At 41.4% G+C, this 23,858-nt stretch overlaps 1 protein-coding gene across 8 annotated transcripts in view; it reads right to left on the reverse strand.

The window, feature by feature from the left end:
- Piezo2 (piezo type mechanosensitive ion channel component 2) overlaps positions 1 to 23,858 on the reverse strand; it is a 388,432-nt gene that overhangs the window by 167,480 nt on the left and 197,094 nt on the right. For all 8 annotated transcript variants that reach the window (XM_031365853.1, XM_031365850.1, XM_031365855.1 and 5 more), the window contains one exon: positions 8,558 to 8,600. In XM_031365853.1, coding sequence (XP_031221713.1) covers positions 8,558 to 8,600 — 43 coding nt within the window. The remainder of the gene's footprint in view (positions 1 to 8,557; positions 8,601 to 23,858) is intronic.

A 23,858-nucleotide genomic window follows, 5' to 3' on the forward strand; every position in this document is an offset into this window, starting at 1 on the left:
GCAGTGGGAGTACTAGGTTCTGATGAAGCCAAGTAGTCTTGGTTTCTGTTGGTAGGATTCTTGAGTTTACCTTTCGCCATCTCTTGATTTTTTGTTAGATGTTCTTAGTGTCTCTGACTAGAGCTTGTCCTGTTCCTGCCACCCTGCAGCTCCCCTGGGACTCGTGGGGCCGTGCCTCCCGGCTGGCTGCTCTGGTCTTAGAAACTCACCAGAGAGAAAATGGCGGCTCTCACCCGAGTCTCTGGGTTAAGGTGCTCCCTGGAGGTAGGCCCTCCACTTGCAGGGAAGGGGCAGAGAAGGACGCTGATCCAACCTCTATCACTCGGAAGCTGAGAGGATCCTGTTCCTGCTGCCCTGCAACTTTCCTGGGACTCGTGGGGCCCATGGGAGGCAGACTCTTATACAGAGAAAGTTTGTTTGGTTTTAGAGCTCTGAAGTACAAAATAGAGTGGCCTGATACCTTGTCCTCTGACAAGTGCCTGGTAGTGGAAGGCAACACCATGGAAGATGGCAATGGCGGGGATAGGTATAGGCTGAAGAGCTATGGGGAAAGAAGCCATTCAGAGAGCCAGAGATGTACTCAGGGGATAGACTCTTGACTATTATGATTCACTTTCTGCAGAACTACCTCAGCCCTTCCTGAAGGCAGGGCCCTTACCACCTATTAATCTAGCCATCCTAGAGATCAGGCCTCCAACACACACATCTTTAGGAGACCCTCAAACTATGTCTGAAGCACACTACAAAGTGGAAGGACTCGTGCTGGTGTGACCTTCCTTGACTGCGTTACAGCAGGATGGGAACCTTCCTCGTTTCCTGCCATTGCTCATCAGTTAATTTGGCTCACCAGGCTAGATGGATGCAAGATGTCCCAACAACAAAGCAGGTAAGGATGCCCACTTATGTTGACAGTTGAGTCAACTCAGTAGCTAGAGGAAAGAGCTATAGAAACAGAGCCGTGTGGATGGGAGGGTCAGAGCCATGAAGCGATTTTGCACATAGACAAAAAGAATGAAGCCATGTCACATTCTGTGCACAGCAGGAATGGCCCACCCTGGCCACAGGTGTCCTCATCATCCAGTAAACTGCTGTGAGGTAATGACAAGAAAATGTTAGATCCTGTCTCTTTGGTCCTATCGAAGCCAGTTCTCCAAATACCGGCCAAATGTCCTGAGTAGCTCTGTCAGAAAGTCCTTCATTTACTCTGCATCCTACTGAATAACTAGCCCCTCTGGGTACTGGAGCATGAAGGTCAGTTTATCTTAGATACTTAAGGACTTAACCTGTGCAAAGGAGGAGACACACAGAAGTGAGTTTCCAGACTCACTATATTACTGTAGTGTATTACATTTCATAGTAAGAGGACTTGAGAGTTATCATGGGAAAGTCTGGGCATACACTTAGTAAAGGCCTCACCAAGCAGCCAGTGATGAGTAAGAAGTAGCTAATGGGTGGATGCTTCTCTGTAGTGGCCACAACAAACCTAACAGCAAAGAGAAGGCTGAAGTCTCCCCAAAGACATAACCAAGCCTTTGAATCATGTCTACCTACACTGTGGATAATTGTAGGAGCCCATGTGTTCACTCTAACGGGCTATGTTTAGTGTTTTATTTTACATTTTAAGATGTACTTTGGAGTGACAAGGTGTTTTATTCCGCAATCATAAGAAAGCATCAGATAAAACACACACACACACACACACACACACACACACACACACAACTTTAACAATGATGTCATGATGTCACCTGAGTCTCAGAGTGATAACACACGTTTACTGAGAACAAAGTCTTGGCTTTTTAATTGAAATGGGCAAGAGATCAGTAAAAGCCTGTTATTTTTAAACAGGCAGCAGTCAGCTTGCCCTGAAAGCAGGAACCGGTCGTCCTGTGGGCAGGCTGCTGGGCTCCAGGGTAATTACCTGATGATTTTTTTTCTTCTCAGATGAAACCCACAACTTACTTTGGATGGAGAAAATACGTCTAGACCCCGGATTCTGATCTTGGTGCCTTTGGCTTAGTGTTTTACTACCTTTCTGCCTCCCTCCTAAATGTTTCCTCTAGAAGGTGAGATGCAGTGACAAATGCCTCTGGCAGGCAATAGCATTTAAAACCCAGTGCACAGTTCCCCAAGCTCATGGTACTTTACTGAAGCATGAGTACTACCACTGACACTGGACATGGATGCTCAGTGTCCCGCAGAGTTCCAGGGTCTTCAGCATATGTGTCCAAAGGAGAACCAAACCACCAAGAATTTGGCCCATCCCAGTTCATCACTCTTACTTAGAACAAGAAGAGTGCCAATGAGTTTACACAGCCACACCTGCCTAGCATAACTGTGACTAGATTGGCAGATGGCTATGAATTATAAATATTTATAATCATAAACTTTGAAAATCTGCCCAGAAAGAAAAGGTGGGGCTTTTGATTAAATGTGTTAAGCGTTTTTTTTTTCTATACAGACAAATACAGTCTATTTGTGTTGTGTGGGTATTAATATTGTACTATTATGTTGGGGATGACAAAATAACACAGAAACCCACATCCTGGAACTTCCTTCATTACCTCAGTAATGAAGTCCTGATGTTTCCAAGGAAAACATACAGTTGTTTGAAAGCTGAACATGGATTCAGTTGTGTCAACCGTGACAATGTACATTTATTCTGCTAGTATGTGTACAGTCGTGGGGTATCCAGAAAGGAAACATCTGGATATATTTCACAGGGGGGGGTCCCCCTAAGCACTGCATGTGGGAGGCAGGCAAAGCAGACCCTACTGTACTGGAAACTTCTAGTTTCTTTGGAAAGTTAGTTATGCTAAATGATGGTTTGCTGGGGCACACAGGTGAAAGAATGTCTTGCTAAAGTAAACGTAAAAGACTTTTCCTGAAGCAGACACAGGTGAAAGGATGTTTGGATATAGCAAACACGCAAAAGGATCCTTGATGAAGAAGTATAAATATGACCCCACAGACAGTGGGGGATAAGCACTGAGCCTTGGTTTGGTTTGTTCCACCTCACTATTCTTTGCTAAAGACATGCATGTACTGGTTTACCTTCTATAGTATTGTTGAGCTCAACTCGTGGTAATGCTGCCATTGAAACTCACCCAAGAACTGCTCCTGAGGTTCGTGTGGAAGCCTTAGGCCAGTTGATGAGCCTGAAGGTTTCTTCAGGATTGAACTACAGCTGCCTGGTGTCTGCTTGCAGAAAGGACTAGACTGTGGCTGCTGGTTCATGCCTGGTGTCTGCCTAGAGGACTGGACTGTGGCTGCTGGTTCATACCTGGTGTCTGCCTAGAGGACTGGACTGTGGCTGCTGGTTCATGCCTGGTGTCTGCCTAGAGGACTGGACTGTGGCTGCTGGTTCATGCCTGGTGTCTGCCTTCCTAGAGGACTGGTCTGCAGCTGCTGAGTCCTATTTGGTGTTTGCTACAGGACTGAACTGCTGCCAAAGGAGATCGAGTTCACCCCCAAGGAGCTATTGCTTAAGAGGTCCACTTCCCTCATATCCTAGCAACTTTTCTCTTCCACTAGCTCTGCAGGGGGTTGAGCTGGAGAAGATGTTCAACTCTTATTAAAGGCAGGTTGCAAAAAGTTTATGCTGACTTTATGGATAGACCATCTTAATACTTACATCATTTCTTAAACGAATGCAACCTGTTCTCTGTGGGCTGAGAATAAAGTCACTCACTCAAGTCAAATAGCTTTGACCATAGCAGGAAGTCTGTATCCAAAAATCGAGCCTAAAATTCATTTCTTGGTGCAGCAGAACAATCAACTCTCAGCTTAGCTATGATGGAGGTAAAATCATTTAGTGATGTGAGGGTCATTGAAGTACAGCCTTATTATAATAAAATCCAATGTCTAAAAATTGTTCTTATTTTGGGCTTGTAGCCCAGTAAGAGCCAAGATTTTAAACTCTACTAAATATAAAACAAACAAACAAAAAGACTTTATATATTTATGTTCATTTAAAGAAATACTAGTAGTAATGTATTATTTTGAAATACACAGTTAATATGTTTGGAGTTATTTAAAATTTATATTGAGAAAAATGTATTTTCACTATTGTTGTAGATGAGTGTCTACTTTTATAATATTTATTGTTATAATATTTTATAAATTTTAAGGAATATGATAAAATATATTGTAGGTATTGCAGGGGGGTCTATGGGAGAAGTGGGGGTACAAAAGGGAAACAAGGATGTGATTTAATTCTATTTACTTAAAATATGTTTTTAAATGTTAACAAATTCAGATAAATTGAAACCATGTAACTTTTCTCATCATATGCAATAAAAGTTTAAAAAAAATATGTTGCCCTACAGGTAGATGAGCTACTTCATAGCAGGACTTAGCCATGAAAAGGTATCACCTCTTCCAACTAATCAAAATGAGCTGAGACTTTATTTAAGGTGAAATTTAAATTTAAAGCAACATTCAGGTTAGCCTTGAGGAGAGAAAAGAACAAAGCCGTATGTAATAGCCCTGCTGGCCATCTTCACACCTACTCAAGCACAATAGCTCCAGAGACTTACATCTGTTCCATTTTAAGATATGATGTAATACACAAAATACTCCTTCCCCTTGAATGAGAAAACACAGCAGCATTTTATGGCATTTGAAGACTTGAATAACCACCAGAAATACTCTCAGCAGATCTGCAATATAGGCATTAAAACAATGGCTGAGATTACAATTTAAAAACAAACATGCCACTTGCTATGTGTTCTAATAGTATTTTATTTGGAAGCATGGGGATTTAGGGAGGCATTGGTGTATAGGTATTCTACCATCTGGTTTTATTCAACATAGTAATAAAATAAGACTAGTCAGTAATACCTGCACAATGAGTCTAGATCTCCAGAGGCACAGGAATAAATAAATAGAAAACAAGAAGACCTATAACCCCCAAATTCTATGTGATAGAGCATTAGAACCAGGAACCCCTGTGACTAACACAGGTTAACATGAGGGCTGTGACCGAATGGAAGCACCTGCATAGTTTCTTTAAATCTTTGGTGTCTGTGAGACCATAGTTCATAGTGGGAGTCAATAAATGACAGCTATGATCCAATCCTGCCAGCTGCCTGTTTTTGTAAATAAGGTTTTCTTGGAAGGTAGCCAAACTTACTGTCTCTAGCTACAACCTGGTCCAACCGCAACATTAAGAAGCAGCAACAGGAGTTTTTGTCTTGGATTGCAAAACTCTAAGAGGTGTGTTTTATGTCCCTTTAGAGTAAAACTTTGCCAAGTCCTCATCTATGAACTAGAAATGATTTCGTGTTTGGTGCATGGTAGCTGTTGTCATGGAATCAGTCATTACTCAAGTAAGGGGCTGGTGTGCTGTTAAGCCAGGAACTATTAAGCTTATTTTCAATCGTGAAATCAGGTGGGAATATCTCAGGAGAAGATTTCCCACAAAGGGTTTCACTTGGGAGACACTGAAGAATCTCAACTGGTTCTTTATGGAAAATTGGCCCAAGGTAAGTAGTAGTAAAGGAAACTGAGATACCATTTCTCACCAAATAGGGAGAAAAAAAAATCTCAAGAGTGACTACATACTCAGACACCTGGGAAACTGACGTATATGTCTGATGGGAGCAATGGCACTGACTTAAGAGGGGGAAATATGGGATTTGGTATGCTCACCAGTGTTCTGTGTGGATTTGCTCCCTCGTTGTACCACTGAGTCTATCCTCAAGATATTTGGCAAAAATATAGATGTCTGTAACATTATTCATGGCAGTCTTTTGGTATGTGTGTGCATGTGTGCGTGTGTGTGCAAGACAGACAGACACAGAGAAAGAATGTCTTGCTTGTCAACTTGACAGAAACTATGCTCATCTGGGAGAATAGTCTCTGGCCATGGCTGTGAGTAATTATCTTAATTGGGTTAACTAAGGAGGGAAGACCCAAGCTAAAACTGGGCAGTACTATCCTTTGGGCCTCCAGTCATGGCTTGAAGAAAACAGAAAACAAGCTGACCATAATCATTCCTTCTCCTTTTTGGTGACTGTAGATCTGATGTGGCCAGCTGGCTCAAGCACCTGCCACTTTGACTTCTCTATAAGGGACTATAGCTTGAACCAGAAGATAAAATAAATACTTTTTGTCTTAAATTGCTTATGTTGAAGCATTTTGTCACAGGAAAAGAGAACTTAGACAATCTTTAAGAGTAGAAAGGCTGAAAATATATGTTTAAAGATCAGCTTAGCCACTGGAGTTATACCAACCCATAAACAAAATTTTGCATATTACCATTAAAAGAGAAGAAAACAATTTCAAACAGCAGCAGTTTACAGTCTTAATATATATAATCCATAATCATATATATCAATGGAACATTAAATTAAGATACACAAGTCCGGAAATTACATCTCACAGCCTGATTACTATTATCTTGTTAGTATTATCAAGTATTAGTATTAGTAAAATGTGCATTTTGAAATAAAGCAAACAAGTTTAATAGTCAATATCTACAGTGAAAACAGTGAAAGCCAATAATTAGGAAAGTTAAAACCTTCCAAAGGCTACACTTGAGTTAGAAAGATTCTAAAATTAGCATTTACTTTTCTTAGCAAGTATGTTTCCTAGCTCCAGCTACTGGCAGAACCCAGAATCCAAGATACCCCAGAACTGTGGAGCATCTCTAGAGTTCAGATGTGGTTTCAAAGAACCATTCCTCAGGAGAGAGAAAGGCTTTGAGAAGAACAGATGAACATGATCTGGGCCAACATGGGACAGCTCATTGTGGCCGAAGCCACGAAGCTCAACAGATCTGTCAGGACAGAAAGATGATGTGGAACTGTTACCAAATACTAACAGGACATAGTAGGTAGAATAAGAACTTATGCACTCTTGCAGAAAGACCTATGATACTTAGTGTCTTATAAGACAATTGACAGGTCCAGTTTCTCCAAAGGTCAGTGATGAAGAAAAGAAGCCAGGAAGAGTTTTGGGACACTAATATAAATAAGGAATCTATCCAAACCAAGAAAATTGCCATTTTTCATAGGATCAGGAAATTTAAAATTGAGTGGGCTTTCAGTGATCCTAAGACTTAACTAATGTTTGCAGCATTAGGAATGGCAACAGTGTTATAGTTCTGGAAGAAAATGTCCCTTTGCTTCTTCAGAGAAGAATGTTGATGCACACAGGAGAAATGACACAATGCTGGAGACTTTCTTTAATATCCTTGAGGGGTAGAGGGAAGGAGGGAGAGAAAGAGATAAGGAGGAAGGAAGGGAGGGAAGGAGAAAGGGAGAGGGAGAGACGGAAGACATAGAAAGGATGGCTAGTCTTACTGAAGCTGAGTGGTGGAGATGGTATGCCTACTTTGCTATTTTTTCTGCTTTGGATGTGCCTAAAATTTTCATAACTTGAGAGAAGGATCATAGGGAAGATGCTGTGGCAGAGACTCCACACTGCATCCTTCTCCACTCTGTGGAGTTGGCTGTCCCTCCCTAATATCCTTCCACTCATCTCTCTGATATCCTTAGGAACTAACTATAAGAAGTTACAGGAGACCAAACTGTGATGGTGCTGGGAGACGAGATGTGTGTGTCTGGAAATAGACAAATCTTTTGAATCTGCTTATAAAAATGGCAGAGTTGATGCTGTCATTCACAGTGGGCCAAGTGAGGACTGTTTTCTATCACTACTGAAAACATGAAGTATTTAAGCACTTTATTATTTCCTCCGTATGTTTTAAGCACTCTGTTGACTTGATCCATCAAATTTTTAAATAAAATTATTAGTTAAAAAGACTTTTGAAACAATATAAAATTACTTCTCTCTGATTCGATGGCTATATCCATATTAAAAGTTGTATATTAGATGCCATATGCTCCTGGGAGAAAGCCATTTGCTCTGCCCCTTTCAGTTCCAAGGACAGGTGGCTCAAAGTGGCATCACTGAGTAGATACTGCAGCCACCGTCCGGAAGCCACTGGGAGTCATCTCCTTGTGTTCTGGGGAGATGCAGGTACAGGAATGCTTAGGAGCAGGTGACAGGATCTCAGCATTATCTTAGAGCTGCTAAGATGCAGCTGTTTTAACAATTGTGAATAATTAATATAAATACAGATGTATTTGTATTAAAACAAGGGTAAAAAGGCAACAGTCAGTCAACTTTACCTGCTAGAACTCTTCAATTGTAGAGCTAACCTTTCATAGTGTTCTGAAAGTACAATAAGTCTTCACACATCAATGCTCAACTTATTTCCCTCTTAATAGATGTGGGGGTTTTATTTGTATTTTATGGCTTTTTTTTTTTTTGAAAAAAGTTTCCATGTGATTCAGAATAGCCCTAAACTTACTATGTAGCCAAGGCAGGCCTTTAACTGACGATCTTCCTGCCTTTGTCTCTCTTAAGTATTAAAATTACTAGGCAAAGATTTTATAAAATGAAGCACGTAACTTCACAAAGACAGTGAGGCTCAGAGACATAAGGTCACCAAGTTACAGCAGCCAAGGCAAGACTATTGATTCATGGTGGAAAAGCCACAAAGAATAAAATGGGACAGTAATGGCTAAGTGCGCTAACCCTGGCTTACCTTTCAAAGCCAATCTGCCGGAAGGTCTTTTCCCATGTTGAGCCTGCAAGGTAAGGAGAGTAGAGTCAGCACAGTCACGGACTCATTGTCACTCTGCCGCTTCACCCTTCGGTGAACCTACTTCTCTTATCAATATCATCTTTGCCACATCCACTCTGCACATGGCCTTTGTGCATAGTAGTTAAACTCATCATATCAAATATTCACCATCCCTTCCTAATGCAAACATTTTAAGTCCTCACTCATGGTTTTAAGTTCAATTCAATTAAATACTGCATAACAGCACCGGTGTTTATCTCTTCCATCAAATTGTAATTTTGTACTTGACCACTGCCCCCTTCAACAGACTCTCCAACTTCTAGTAACCACCATTTTTGCTCTTCTTCCATGAGATGAGTTTTTCTGGACGCACCAAATGTTACAAAAGCAAAATCAGACAAATGGGATTGCACCAGACTGAAGTTTGCAAGCAGCCACAGTCCAGACATCTCTGTTGAGAAAAACATGAGTCCCAGTCTCATTGAAAATAATGAAATCATGTCAGGAAGATGGCTAAATCCTTGAAAGTATTTGCTATATGAACATGAGGACCAGAGATAGGGATCCACATAACACAAAAGTGCTAACTCTTATTAAATACTATTCTACTAGACATTGTGCATGTGCTGAAGTTAAGGGTTTGTGATAGTCCACAGTATTTTTACATTTTTATTTTAGTTACTATGGCAAATGGTCCCCCAGCTGGCCCTCAGTTTGTAAGTTGTGTGTGAACAACCTAATGACCAAAAATGATTGCTTCAGTTTATTTACTGATAATTTCTTCTGAAAACACAAGTGGAGATTTTAGCCTTGAGTCTCCAGAGGCTGCTAAGAAGATGGTCACAAATCCAAGGACTCTAGGCTGGCGCTGACTCAATTTCTTGATAACTGTGTCTTAAATACTTTATCTCCAATCATCACACAGATGTCGGGGGGGGGCAGTTAGGCTTCCTGGAGGGCGGGGGATTACACAGGACTAAGGAACCACAGGGGTTGTCTGGATTAATCTCAAGAGAGGTTGAATTAGTCTTGAGAGATAAGACAGTACTTCACCAGGAGGTCAGGTCTATGTTAAGTGGTCACAAAGGAGTGTTTCAGATAATTTAAAAAAATACACAATGGAAGGGTATGTTTCAAGGATGAATGACATACTGATTTATGTGAAATTCAGATGTATTTTCTGGAATGACATCGCTGGGACACTGATGAATTCCAATTTTCCCTGTGAGTGGGACTTAAATCTAACCAGGCTAGGAATTTCTCTTGGCCTCCAGCCCAGAGAAATGGCCTCCATATAAATATCTTCCATTCTGTGAATGTCATGCAAGACAATGGAGGATCCTTTACTCAGGAAGTCTTTGAAGAAGATGACCTACTCCAGAACTCCTCCCAGTCAGACAGTGGTGAAGAATATATGCCTGTTAGTAGAAGTCAAGTGTTCTAGCTGGCTACCGCCTGGACCACATTACAGGAACAATGATTCCTGTCTGAGGGTAATGCTGATAGGGCAGACTAGGGGTTGGTAGAGCAAGGTGATGGCAAGAGGAGGCTTGATGCTATTCTTCCCAATTTCTGTTTCCAATGAAAACCAAAATACCATAACTTGCCTCTCTCTCCACTGTTTTTCCATATCTTCTTGATATACTCCCAGGCTTTTTTCTTCTTTTAATTCTAAGAAAATCCTTTTCCCTAATTGATTTAATTTATCATCAAGATAAAATTAAAATGCAAATGATGTTAAACATGTAGCTTTCAGTAAGTAATAGGCCCTAAGTGATTTCCGTAATCTTAATCAAACAGGCAAGGTTAGGTCATGGTCCTTGGCTCAAGCCATCTGGTATAAGCCATGTTTGGAATAAATGTGCTTAAGTGACTGGTCCATGCATCATGGAGCCAGTAGAAGGCCTTCTTTTAGTTCTGCAGTATCTCAATGCCCTTCACATAGTAGGCTCACCCGCTGTTGCTGTTGGTACTCTCTCACCATCTGCATGTGCTAGAAATGGGTCTAAAATATGGTTTCTGCCCTTAAGCCCCAACTACATTAAAGGTTTGGGTTTTTATGTCCTTGGTGAGCCCTTAGTCATGATAAAACAAGAATTTCTCAATAAATGAAACAGACATACCCAGATCCTTTGGCACAGAGAATATTTTTGGCAGCTCATTATGCAGTTGCTGAAGAATTCTTTTAAAGCCATTAGCCGTGGTCTACAGTGGTAAACTGATATTACTCGCCTTTGCCAAAGCAGCCCCACATGTCAAAAACAGCAGAGAAAACAAAAGCACATGGCCAACTTCCTCGTTTGAACACTTTTCAAATGAGATTTACAGGGGTCTCTCACCTGTGGTTTTCCATGGTATGGTACCAGGAACCCACAGTCATCTGTGGTCTAAAATATTAAATGGAAAATTCCAGAAATAAACAGCTCACAAGTTTTAAATGACTTTCATTACAGTAGATTGCCATAATTATTCTAATTTATGAGCTGTTATTGTCCTTAACCTTATTGAGTCTCTTGTAGAAGTAACACGTTATCGTAAGTGTGTATATAAGAGAAAAAACAAGTCGTAGGGCTTTATGCGATTCTCGTCTCAGCATCCACTGGGAATCTTGGGACATGTACCCATGGGTAAAGAAGGTCACTGTACCCTATGGTAGTCTAAAACAGGCCCTAAGTTCTGGAAGAAGGCAAACCACTGACAGAAACTGTTAATATACAGGAAGAGATGAATTTTTTTCTTTCCAATCTTGGATGGTGTAATTAGAAATCATGAATTATGATTCTTCATGTTTTAAGACTACTCATCAGGGCACCAACATCCTAGTCAACAGAATTGTAACCTAGAGAGGAAGATGGTAGAGAATGGATGGAGTTAAGCTGTAGTCTATTGCCATTCACTTGAGAAGGAAGTTCCTGTATCTGGCCTAAGTAGTCCCTAGGCGATGAGACTCCATAACACCCGAAGGCCTCTTAGCGTTGACTCTTGGAAGGCAGCTCCTAGAGAAAATGCTGTTTCCCTGAAGAGCATCTTAGCAACTGCTCTTTTCATGCAAAAAATATTCTACCTCTTGATTCTCATCCTATAGTTCTGTCTGCTTATTAGCTTTTTAAAAATTACATAATTTTTTACAAATTACTTGTGTGTTTGTCTGTGTTTATGGGAAGGAACATGTGCACACCACAGTGCAAATGTGGAGGTCAGTGGACAACTCGTGGAGTTGGCTAATTCCTTCCAACATGTAGATGCTGGGGATCAAACTCCTGTCAGCAGGCTTAGTGCGATGGCTTTTTCATGCTTATCCTTTTGACCAACCCCTTATTAGTAAGAGTTTTTTGTTTTCAAAATGGATTATTTTCATGAAGTGAAATATTTCTCTTTCTCTCTCCCTCTCTCTCTCTCTCTCTCTCTCTCTTTCTTTCTTTCTTTTGTTCTTTCTTTCTCCCAAATAAAAACAAGCATCTAAAACAACAACAATAAAATAAAAACAAACAAATAAACTAGAATTAGACAAGATAAACAAACAAATGGGGTAATGCAAAGAAGAAGCATGACAAACATACACATGCTGTGGGACACACATTTGCACACAAAGAAAATCTCATAAAAATAACAAGTACCTGTAAGATTTAAGAGAAGATAAAATACCCAGACAAAGCCTTGTGAGGAAAAAAAAAAAAGAAGGAAGGAAAAGCTCCCAGTTTTGTATTGGTCCCCTTCTGCTGGGCCTGTGGCTTCCCCTTGTATCTTTAGTGAGGTGCCATGGGAAAATTAATCTTTACTTTCGTGTAGCTATCAATTGGAGATAAGCTTCAGAGCTAGGGATGGAAACTTGTGTCCACCTCTCTTCTCAGCACTGGGATACCATCTGGCACAGACCAGTGCAGGCCTTGTGCATGCTGCCACAGTCTCCGTGAGTTCATGACCTCATATGTCCGTCAGTCCTGCTGTGTTTAGAAGACCTTGTTTCTGTAGTGTCCTCCATCTCTGCTGACTCTTACAGCCTCTCCACCTCTCTCTTCCACAGAGGCCCCTAAGATGAGGGATTTGATGGAGACATCCCATTTAGGACGGAGTGTTGTAAGGTCTCTCACTCTCTACATACTGTCTGGCTCTGGGTGTCTGATTTTGTTCCCATCTGCTGCAGGAGGAAGCTTATCTGATGATGGTCGCTCAAAGCCCCGATCTATGAGCGTAGCAGGATGTTGTTAGAAGTCATTTTATTAAGCCTTTGATTGTTAACTTCCGATTTGAAATATTCTTTAAAATAGGTAGAAATTCTTTAAAGTACCTTCATCATTAGCTGCATGGTCTTTGTTTGCCCCCAAAATAACAATAGAACTGCTTACATCATTAACCCCACACAAAGTACTTGCCTTATATGTGTTAGCTAAGTAAATTCTCTTGAACATCCAATGAAACCGGTACTATTATTCTATTCTACCCTTAGGTGAGAAAACAGAGGCTCAGGTTAATGTCAATTTCACGCTACCTTGTCAAGTGTCAGGTACTGTATTCAGGTCTTGCCTTACTTGACAGCTTGGGTGCTTGATAGAGTCCCCTTAATGGCCTTTAGTAGCTATCAAAAAAGAGAGTCCTCATCTGGCACCTCATTCTACCTCACAATGTGAGGGACCCCATCATGCTCTGATGTGGCCAAAGGCTCTCAGCAGAGGCTGCTCCATGCCATGCCATTGGACCCCCCAGGCTGCAGAGGCAGGAGCTGTTTATGTCCCTAGTAGTTGGCATTCAGTTGTAGAAATGGCTTTGTCCTCACTCCCCTTTTCTATCACTGTCTCCATTAGATCTGCCTGTGGTATGGGATTCTATCTTTTTATCCTATCCTTTGCTCTCTGGATCAGAACATTACTCTTAGAAGCATAGAAGTGGCTAAGTTGCAGCTATCTTTCATCAAGCCTGTGGGTTTACTTGATTTTGTTAAATACTAAGAGTTTCAACCATATAAACATATGTCAGTAAAAGGTCAAATATGGACATGTGATCTGTGCAAGTCAGAGTGAGCATTTTCCTTCTCTCTCTCTCCCTCCCCCTCTCTTCCTTTCCCTTCCCCTCCCCCACCCTCTCCTCCCTCTCCCTCTCCCTCTCCTTCCCTCCCACCCTCTTCCCCCTCTCCCTCTTCTCTCTCTCCCTCTCCCCTCTCCCCCCCTTTTTTGTTTCTGGTTTTTCTGTGGTATCAGTTTGAAGCTGTAAAACTTTTATTTGAAGATAAGCATGATCAGTCTAATGACCATTCTGTTTCTGCTTGTCTCTGTTTCCTCAGAGAAGTCACTCACAGGTCTTTCTCTTTGATATGATGATCAGAGGAGTTCCACACAATTTTTTTTATATATATATAAGCTGTCTTTCACTGGCAGCTCCCTTCATCACCATCGATTCTTCTGCCATTCTTTCAACCAACTTCTTACTCAAACTATGGAGAAAAGTAACTCAGTTTTCCTCAGGGTTTCAGGATATAACAACACCATTAACAAATGTGTCTGGCACAGCCATCTTTCTTCTAGTTGAACAGTTTTATACCAAGTGTGTCTCAGACACTGAAGTGATTTGAACTTAAGCCTGTCTCTGCTCTTTTGAAATAACTAGCAGAAAAGGAGCAATAATCCACAAAGTGATGGGTTCTGCCAGCATATTCCTATAAAACAGGAGTATTTTCTTATACCATAGGAGCTTTCAGACGGGTAGACATGCCACCTGGCATAGCATTTAGTCAGAAAGTTCTCAAGTACCAGGAAACTGTTCACATACAGTCTCTGCCAGAGGCTTCACTTACACCATTCTTTAACCCTTGAAAGGAAAACACTTTCAAACCTAGTTTAAAAGAAAGCCATGATTAATCATGAATAGAATATGAAATTGTAAGAGAGAAGTAGGTTTTTCTTTCATTTGACCAATAGTGACATTCAAAGTATTCTACAATGAGATACAAATCCCCTCATTAAATAATGTATTAAAAGTAATCTTTGACTTCTGGTTTAAAATAAAAATAGAACTGGCAGTTTGAAATGTGTCCCTCTGTAGTAGTTATAGAAATATGATAAACTCTGTGTGTGTGTGTTTGTGTGTGTGAGTGTATGTATGTGTGTGTATGTATGTATGTGTATCTGTGTGTGTTTGTGTGTGTGAGTGTATGTATGTGTGTGTATGTATGTATGTGTATCTGTGTGTATTTGTGTGTGTGAGTGTATGTATGTGTGTGTATGTATGTATGTGTATCTGTGTGTGTGTGTTTGTGTGTGTGAGTGTATGTATGTGTGTGTATGTATGTATGTGTATCTGTGTGTGTGTGTGTGTAGGTGGGGTGTACATCATTTTTCAAGAATCATAGAACATTTACCAGCACATTGTTCTCATTGACCCATGCTGTTCTTATTCTAATATTCTCTGTATGTCTCCCATAGAAACCAAGCAAACCCTCTGTACTTAAAGAATATTCATATATACTTCTTCCTTTTCCTCACTGTCTTCCTCTAATTTAGAAACACTGGCTCTACTATAAGGAACTGATCTAACTACCCTGTGCACATAGATGCTTTGCTTTGAGGAAGCCACATGTGTTTCACATCAACATCATCATCACCCTTTCTTCCCCTGACCTTCCCTCCTCACTGCCTTTCCACATCCAATCACACGCCCGTACACAATTAGGCAAGGGGGAGGAGTATGTTTGAGAATTGATGTGCAGGGAGGATCCCCAAGGGATTGTATCTTTGGAGAAATAGCAGACTGGCCAAATAAAGAAGTTATAGGAATGATTATGAGAAACAATTCCTGGAAACTCCCCAGCATGAACAATGGAAACAACCTAAAAAAGCAGCAAATACAAGAGTTTTAAGATAACTTAAATGCAGTGGCCAGTACATAACTTCCATGTTTATGTGGACACAGATGAAGGAAAAACTGAGATGTACAGTCCTCATGCAATTAGGAAAATTGCAGTTGACATGTTGTCACAACCTATTCAAGTCCATGACGTTACCATGACTTTCTATTCTTTACGCATCTGCTTCAGCCAGAATGTTTACATTTCTTTTATCAGAAAATGGTCAAAAATAGAATCTGGAGAAAATCCACATTTAGAAAGCAAGTTCAGAGGAGAAAACTCAGATTTTAAAAGGGAGGCAGAAGACTGTTAAGGGAGAAGGCTTTTTAGGAGTGAGTAGTCAAGTTTGGGGAGAGCTGCTGATGTGTCTGGAGGGAACCAGTGATTCAAAGCTGAAACATTTAAGCAGAGACCAGGAACTAATCTTCTGGCAGAGTATCTGCTGGTAGAATGCCTGGTTGCCTGGGTTCCATCCCCTATACTCCAAAGTGAAGCAAAGAAGATTTCAGTGGAATGATGGGGGATGCAGTGGGAAAGAACAGTTTTGAGAGTGGTGCAAACTTGAGCAAGAGGAAAGAAGAACAGATTTCTATTTTTGTTTTGTCTTGTTTTCAAGACAGGATTTCTCTGTGTATCCCTGGCTGTCCTGGAACTCATTCTGTAGACCAGGCTGGCCTCGAACTCAGAAATCCACCTGCCTCTGCCTCCCAAGTGCTGGGATTAAAGGCGTGTGCCACCACTGCCCTGCTAGATTTCTATTTTTAAGGTCAGGTTCAACAGAGATGTCAAGGGATGATGGACCATGTGGGAGCTGGTACATACACTGAAATATGAGCAGGGATGACAAGTAATGTGGTTCTTCAGATGTGGTGTGTGAGTTCCTTCATTGATCAAAAGGGATGCAGAAGGCTGAGCAGAGACTGGCGACTCAGAGAGGAAGGGAAGTCTCAGTTTCTGATCAGGAGAGAGGTCAGACTCATCATGGGCAGAGAGGAGTATGCCTTAGGTAGAAGAAACTGGAAAGATGGTTGTAGTCACGTGTCCTACATTAATACTGTAAGTGCAAGGGATGAGCAGGGAGCTCGGACTGTCCACGTAGAACAACGAGCTGTGATATGTGAAAAAGGGCCCCTGGTGGATTACATATATGAATAAATATTGTTATGCATAATCTACATGCTGGTTACTCTCTACAGAGAACCAAAATATATAGAGAACCAATATTGGGCAAAAGTAAGTTACATTTTAGATGATATAGAAACGTCCTAAGCATTTCTTAAGGCTGGGCTGCTTCTGCAAGGCCGCCATGGTACTCTCTAAAATCTACTTTAAAAAACAAAACAAAACAAAACAAAAAAAGCCTTCTGTTATCCATGTGTAGATTTGTCTTCTGCCTGTTTCTAATCAAAGTTAACTTCAGGAGACATTTCCAGTAACGGTAATTCCACTCATTTCAAAGCCAGGTGCATGGGAGTTTGATAAGTCTCCCAAGTATTACACATGCTCAGAAAACTGACCTTGGACTTTTAACCACACTTACCATATGGTGTCTGAGTTCTCAAGCAGATGTGGAATTCTAAGGTTCCTGCGTGAGACTCTACTGCGCTTGTGTGCACTCCATGAGATGATATATGATAAAAGTGAGATGAACTAAAAACAAATGGGCAATGAACCTCGTAGAGGAAAATCACCAGAAAGTGCAAATTATAACCAATTCCTCACTGGTTCTTCTTTGTTGATGTACTTTCTCTCAGGAATGTAGGCAGGCAACTCATGAGCAACCTTGACTTTGTCCAGCCTATCAGAGGAAGGGCTGGATCCAGGGAGAGCTCTTGTGGTGGGGAAGCCTTTATGACAAACATCAGGAGCCTTGCAGATTGTGTGACTGAGTATGACACAACATCCTAAGAGTTACTATTTGATTCACTTGTGCTTATTTTTTTTTTTTAAGCCTCAAACTGAAACTTTTCAGAGCGTGTTAGTGACTTAGCTTTCATTGCTCTCTTCAATACTTTGTGGCTGCATATGTCCTGAGTCAATTACAAACATGGAGGTGATAGCTTGTGTGTTGGCTCCAGCAATCACTGAAAGTCACTGATCCAGTAAGTACCTGGAATTCTGGCAGGGCAGATGACAATGATTTAACTCTTGTGGAAAAAATGATTTTGGCTTTGTATCTGTATACCACACCTTGCTATGGGTCAGCTATCATACTGGGACACACACTATAGGTCCTTGGGTTGGGTCAAGCATCTCCAGAAGGAAATCAACACAACTATAATGTCTTCACACAACTAAAATGAAAATGTCTATGTCATCTCTCACACAATGTAGGTGATAGTTACAAAGCCGCAAATACAAGATTCTTGGCTAAGATTATTTTTTTAATCTTTATTTTTATTTATGTGTATTACTTCTGTAAGTGAATGCCATGTGTGTTCTCAAGCCCATGGAAGCCAGAAAAGGGTGTCAAATCCCCTGGAGCTGAAGTTATAGGTGATTGTGAGCTGCTCAGTGTGTGTCCTAGGAACCAAACTTAAGCCCTGGGCAAAAACAGCAGGCCCTTTTAACAGCTGAGCAATTCTCCAGCCCCCTCAGCTAGTATTATTTTTAAAGACTTGTTAATTTTTATTTTATTTGAATGTTTTGCCTGCATGAATGTAAGTGCACTGCATATGCACCTGGTACCTATCAGGAGTAGAAGGAGGCAGAACTCCTGGAACTGGAGTTACAGACAGTTGTACGCTAACATATGGGTGCTAAAAACTGAACTCTGTGCTTCTGGAAGAGCATCAAGTGCTCTTAATCACTGAGCCCTCTCTCTAGTTCTCAATCAGAGTTTTATTTTATTTTAAAATACATCTGTTTTCTTTTTTTATTAGATATTTTCTTTATTTACATGTCATATGATTTCTCCTTTCCCAGTTTTCCCTCCAAAAACAAAAAACAAAAAACAAAACCAAAAAACAAGAACAAACCCCTGTTGCCTCCCCCCACCCCCTGCTTGCCACTCCACCCTCTCCCACTTATTGGCCCTGGCATTCCTCTACACTGGGGCACAGAACCTTCACAGGGTCAAGGGCCTCTCCTCCCATTGATGACCAACTTTGCAAACCTCTACTATACACATGCTGCCAGAGCAATCAGTCCCACCATGTATACTCCTTGGTTGATGGTTGAGTCACCGGGAGCTCTGAGGGTACTAGTTAGTTCATATTGTTGTTCGTCCTAAGGGGCTGCAAACCCTTCAGCTCCTTTGGTCCTTTCTCTAACTTCTTCACTGGGGACCCTGTACTCAGTTCAATGGATGGCTGTGAGCCTCTACATCTGTATTAGTCAGGTACTGTCAGAGCCTCTCAGGAGACAGCTATATCAGGCTGGATTGTCCTTCAGTCTCTGCTCCATAGTTCGTCTCTGCAATGACTTCCGTGGGTATTTTGTTCCCCCTTTTAAGAAGGAATGAAATGTCTACATTTTGGTCTTCCTTTTTTTTCTTGAATTTCTTGTGGTTTATGGGTTGTTCTTCGTGTATTTCGAACTTCTGGGCTAATAACCACTTATCAGAGAGTGCATACCAAGTGTGTTCTTTTGTGATTGGGTTACCTCACTCAGGATGATATTCTCCATATCCGCCCATTTCCCTAAGAATTTCATAAATTCATTGTTTTTAATAGCTGAGTAGTACTGCATTGTGTAGATGTACCACAATTTCTGTATCCATTCCTCTGTTGAGGGACATCTGGGTTGTTTCTAGTTTCTGGCTATTATAAATAAGGCTGCTATGAACATGGTGGAGCATGTGTCCTTATTACATGTTGGAGCATCCTCTGGGTATATGCCCAGGAGTGGTAAGGCTGGGTCCTCTGGTAGAACTATGTCCAATTTCTGGAGGAACCGCCAAACTAATTTCCAGAGTGGTTGTACCACTCAGCTAGAATTTTAAGCGAACCAGATAGAGTCAGTGATCCACATCCACAGCTTTAGGACAACAATTGTTGAAGATAACTACAGCCCAATTTCCTCTCTTACCCCTGCATTCTAACACAACACAACACACACACACACACACACACACACACACACACACACCACTCTTAAGCAAAGCCATTTATCAATGTCTGTATTGGTGGCTCTTAATCACTGAGCCAATGTTTGTATTTAAAATGAAGAAAAACAGCTTTGCCATCATTTCTTTGTATTTTGGCACATCACTATGTTTTGTGGCTTCAGTTAATCCTCGTTGTGTCATAAACTTTCCCTTTTAGTGTATGTTTGCCAATAGTCTCCTATCTTACAGGAAGTGCACAGAAAGTCTCAGAAGGTCAAAGGAACAAACAGCACTTGCTTAAATGTGAGTTCTTCATCAAGCGCTCACCAGGCCTACCACAGTAGTCAGCCTCATGTTTATGAAGCTGTTCTTCAGGTGAGAACATGAATCAAATCTTGGAGATCCTGTTTTGTCTACAGAAACTGGAAGCAGATCTGCTCTGCCAGCTTTCTGTGTTGTGTGCCAATGGAGGAAACCTTGGGGCAATGAGCAGAGGTAAGGTTGGCCAAGGAGCCTTAGAGAACAATCATATCTGCTCGGTCCAAGCACACTTCTGTCTTCTTGAGAGAAGAGGAAAATAAAATAGAACTATTTCCCCTTCTCTTATTTACACTCTTGTGGAGCTCCGACTCTCAGTGGCAGGTTCCTAGGTTTTGATCAGGTGAACATTTCCTCCTTAAATTTTTACTTTCTCCACATATGAGTCAAATGCAGACAGAACAGCACAGTGCTGATTTATCAAACAGAGGCACCAGGTGCTTTACAGTTCTTCAATTTTAATGTAATTTATAATAGTCAATCAATGTATTAATTAATCGTATGTAAAAAACTCATTGCATATCACACTTTCAAACAATGTGACTTCAAGATTGCTTTAATACTGGGAGCAGTGCCTATTTCTCTATGCCTAAATTCTAAATTATTTTAATTAGCTTTGCTGTTAGGAGTTAGGTATCATGACTGAATGAAAAGTCAAGGACTATTGTGAACAGCGATGCTGTGCTGAATCAGCAGAGATGCCCAATGATCTATAAGGAAAACATGGTATGGTTGTGCCATGGAACACTAAGGACTCACAAAGAGAATGTGATGTCATTTGCTATGAATAAACATGGTGATCACTATGAAGTGAAATAGATCAAGGCAAAGGAAGACAAACTCCTATGACCCCACTCATATGTGGAGAATCAACAAGTGGAGGTCGTAGAAACAAAGGGCAGGAGCATGGTAGCAAGACACCGGAAAGAGGAGAGAGAAGTGGGGATGGAGAGAGATTGGCTAAGAGGATGGCCGCCGTTAACAACATCGTATCGTATAATTCATGGGAGCACAGTTTACTAGGGAGAGGTCATTGCAATCATCAGGTCATATGTGTACATACACACTATATACAATCATATATACATACATACATATATAGGTATATACATACAAGAGATGAACAATGGGAAAATGAAAAGTCAAAATGCAATAACTTATAAAAAAGGAAGTTTCTGTATGTTAGCAAATGTTCTCTCTCTCTCTCTCTCTCTCTCTCTCTCTCTCTCTCTCTCTCTCTCTCTAATCTCCAGACTTAGGGTGAGGGTGAACTACAATCTGAATTGACCTTCATGACATCCTTCATTCACTCTCTGTCATACCCACAGCTCAGGTTGGCTTGGTGGCTTCTCTGAGGTATGGATTTCTCCCTTTCAATCATCAGGACCCCTTTCCTAGCCAGCTTCCCTCTGTGGATCAGTTTACTTGCCCATCCGAGTCAGGGAGCAGGGACCCTTCTCCTTTCAGGGCTGGGAGCACCTGTTGGCCGGCTTCTCGGAAGCTGGATGTGCTAGCATCTGACAGGTACTTGAAATCTTCATTATTCAGTTCTGGGAATCCATACTCACAGCCTAGACTCACCTATAGTCAGAGTCCTGACCACAGATATCCCTAAATCCTAAACACCAGTCCTTTCCCATTGAGTTTCTGTTTCTCATTTGTGGGACACTAATCAGAGTTTAATGTTGCTCCTGACTGTCAACTTGACTAGAGTCTTAGTTGGGAACTGTCTATATCAGGTTGGCCTTGGGACATGTCTGTGGAGAATCGTCTTGGTTATATTAGTTGAAGTAAGACTAATTCACCCCCTCCCCAATATGGATGACATCATTCCCAGTGTGTAAGAGCGAAGACGGTAAGCTGAGCAGTAGTAAGTATGTGAGTACTCACCCTCTCTCTCCTCACTATGACTGCCGCTTAGCTGTTTTTTAAGTTCCTATCACCTTGACTTTGCTGTCACAGTCAACCTAGAACTGTGAGTTTAAGCACAGTCTTTCCCCCTTAAATTGTTCTTTGTCGCAGTGTTCTGTCACAGCAACTGGAAACAAATCAGTATGCGCGACTTATTTTTCATGACTGTAACTGCAGGAGATCGGCTCAGTCAACCAGTAGAAATAGCCTCAAGTAGGAGGCTGGAAACCTGCTTCCAACAAATGAAGTATAGACAAAATATGGGCAAAAAAAAAAAAATGTAGCCATCTGTAAGCCTCAGAAACCAGACTCCACTGTGTGCTAAGTTGTGCATCATTCCTTCTGGTCTTCCACTGTGATGAACCGGGAACAACTGAAACAGGGACAAATTAAAAGCAGGAGTTGTTGAAAGAGGACTCATGGGTCATTTACTTCATGTTCAGCGACCCACCTCCATCCCTAGCCCTGCTCTCCAGGACCTTCCTGAAGACCTGCCTCGCCAGCCGGAAGGCACGTGTCATCAGTCAACAGTTGTTGACGATGTTTGTCTGAAAAGCTGACTCTCAGTTGACTAAGAAGCATGGTGAAGGGGACACAGTGGTTCTCAACTTTCCTAATCCTACAGCCCTTTAATACAGTTCCTCATATTGTGGTGACCTCCAACCATCCAGTTATTCCCATTGCTACTTCATAACTGTAATTTTGCTACCGCTGTGAATCGTGATGTAAACATTTTGGGGGCATAGAGGTTTGCCAAGGGGATCGTGACCCACACGTTGTGAACCGCTCTTCTGGAGGCTTTGTGGCACACAACTTGGAAATTACACAGAACAAAGGATATAAGCACATCTATTCCCCATGGCTGTGGCAATGTACTTAGGTCACTGGAGAAGCAGAGGCAGGAGGAACAGCTGAGACCAGGAATTCAAAGACTGACCTCCTCTCTCGATTGAAACAGAAGGATGAGAAAGGGAAAGAAAGCAGGCGGGGAGAACAGACTTCACTCCTCATCACACACCCCTCTTCCAACCTGTTTGTGTGAAAGGGATGCCAGCATTTATATTTTGAAGTCAGAAGGAAGGGGGAGCATTGGTCATGGGGTCATACATACAAGCAAAAGAGGCAGGCTCCACACTTCCTGGATGCCTTTCCTTTGTTTCCGTACATTGTTGGCCCCCAAAAGATCCATGGGGGACTCTGATTCAGGGACAGGAACTTAAAGTGGGAGAGGGAGGGCACCAATTAGAGTGTAGTATCCAGACCTCTTTTAGAGAACTAGCTATCTGGGGAATAGCCAAAGATGTGAAGGGTCTCCCCCCACCTCCAGGTCACTGGAGTGATGCTGATGTAACATGGCTTGCAATAGAGAAGCCGTTTCTCCAGGACCATGCTTTTTACCGATAAATATTGAGAAGATTACATTCACACACAAGAATGTCTGAGTAATCTCTTGGCACACAGCAGGATCCCCGAGATGTCAATCTGAAGCCACTGGGAAGCAATCAATACTCACTGAAAGACCCAAGCATGCTTCCAAACGACTTTTAAGAAGCCTACCCATACATAGCGAATATTTTCAAACATTAGGTATTAAGTAGAAGCAAGACGGAAGGTAAATAAATGTCCCTGTTCCTCTAGCTTTGTAACAGGGCATAAACCACCTATAGCTCACAGGCATTTGGACAGTGAGCAACAGGGCTCTCTTTACTTCATTTTTTCTTTCTCTGTATGCTTCAAGTAACATCAAAGATACAAAACCTGCATCTTTGGGGGCATAAAATATATACGAAGAGAGGACATTCCCAAGACCCCCAAAAAACATAAATGAGGATTAATGCATTTAGTTGATGGAAGATTAACCCCTGTATGAACATGTAACTCAGGAATAGGAATGGTACTCACTCTGCCTTTCCAATCTGATGTTACATGGAAGCCATCCATAGCGACTCAAGTTAAGGCCATTGGAAGAGCTTGGACAAATTCTTTGGTTTTAAAACCAGTATCCGTGTTTTCCAATTATAGACAGGGAGAGGGGAAATTGGACTGAGAGGAAAAACCCCAGAGGCCTTTTTTTTTTTTTTTTTGGTTTTTTGTTTGTTTGTTTGTTTGAGACATGGTTTCTCTGTGTAGTCGTGGCTGTCCTGGAA

Source organism: Mastomys coucha, unplaced genomic scaffold (assembly GCF_008632895.1).
Source record: "Mastomys coucha isolate ucsf_1 unplaced genomic scaffold, UCSF_Mcou_1 pScaffold13, whole genome shotgun sequence".
Classification (NCBI taxonomy): Eukaryota; Metazoa; Chordata; class Mammalia; order Rodentia; family Muridae; genus Mastomys; species Mastomys coucha.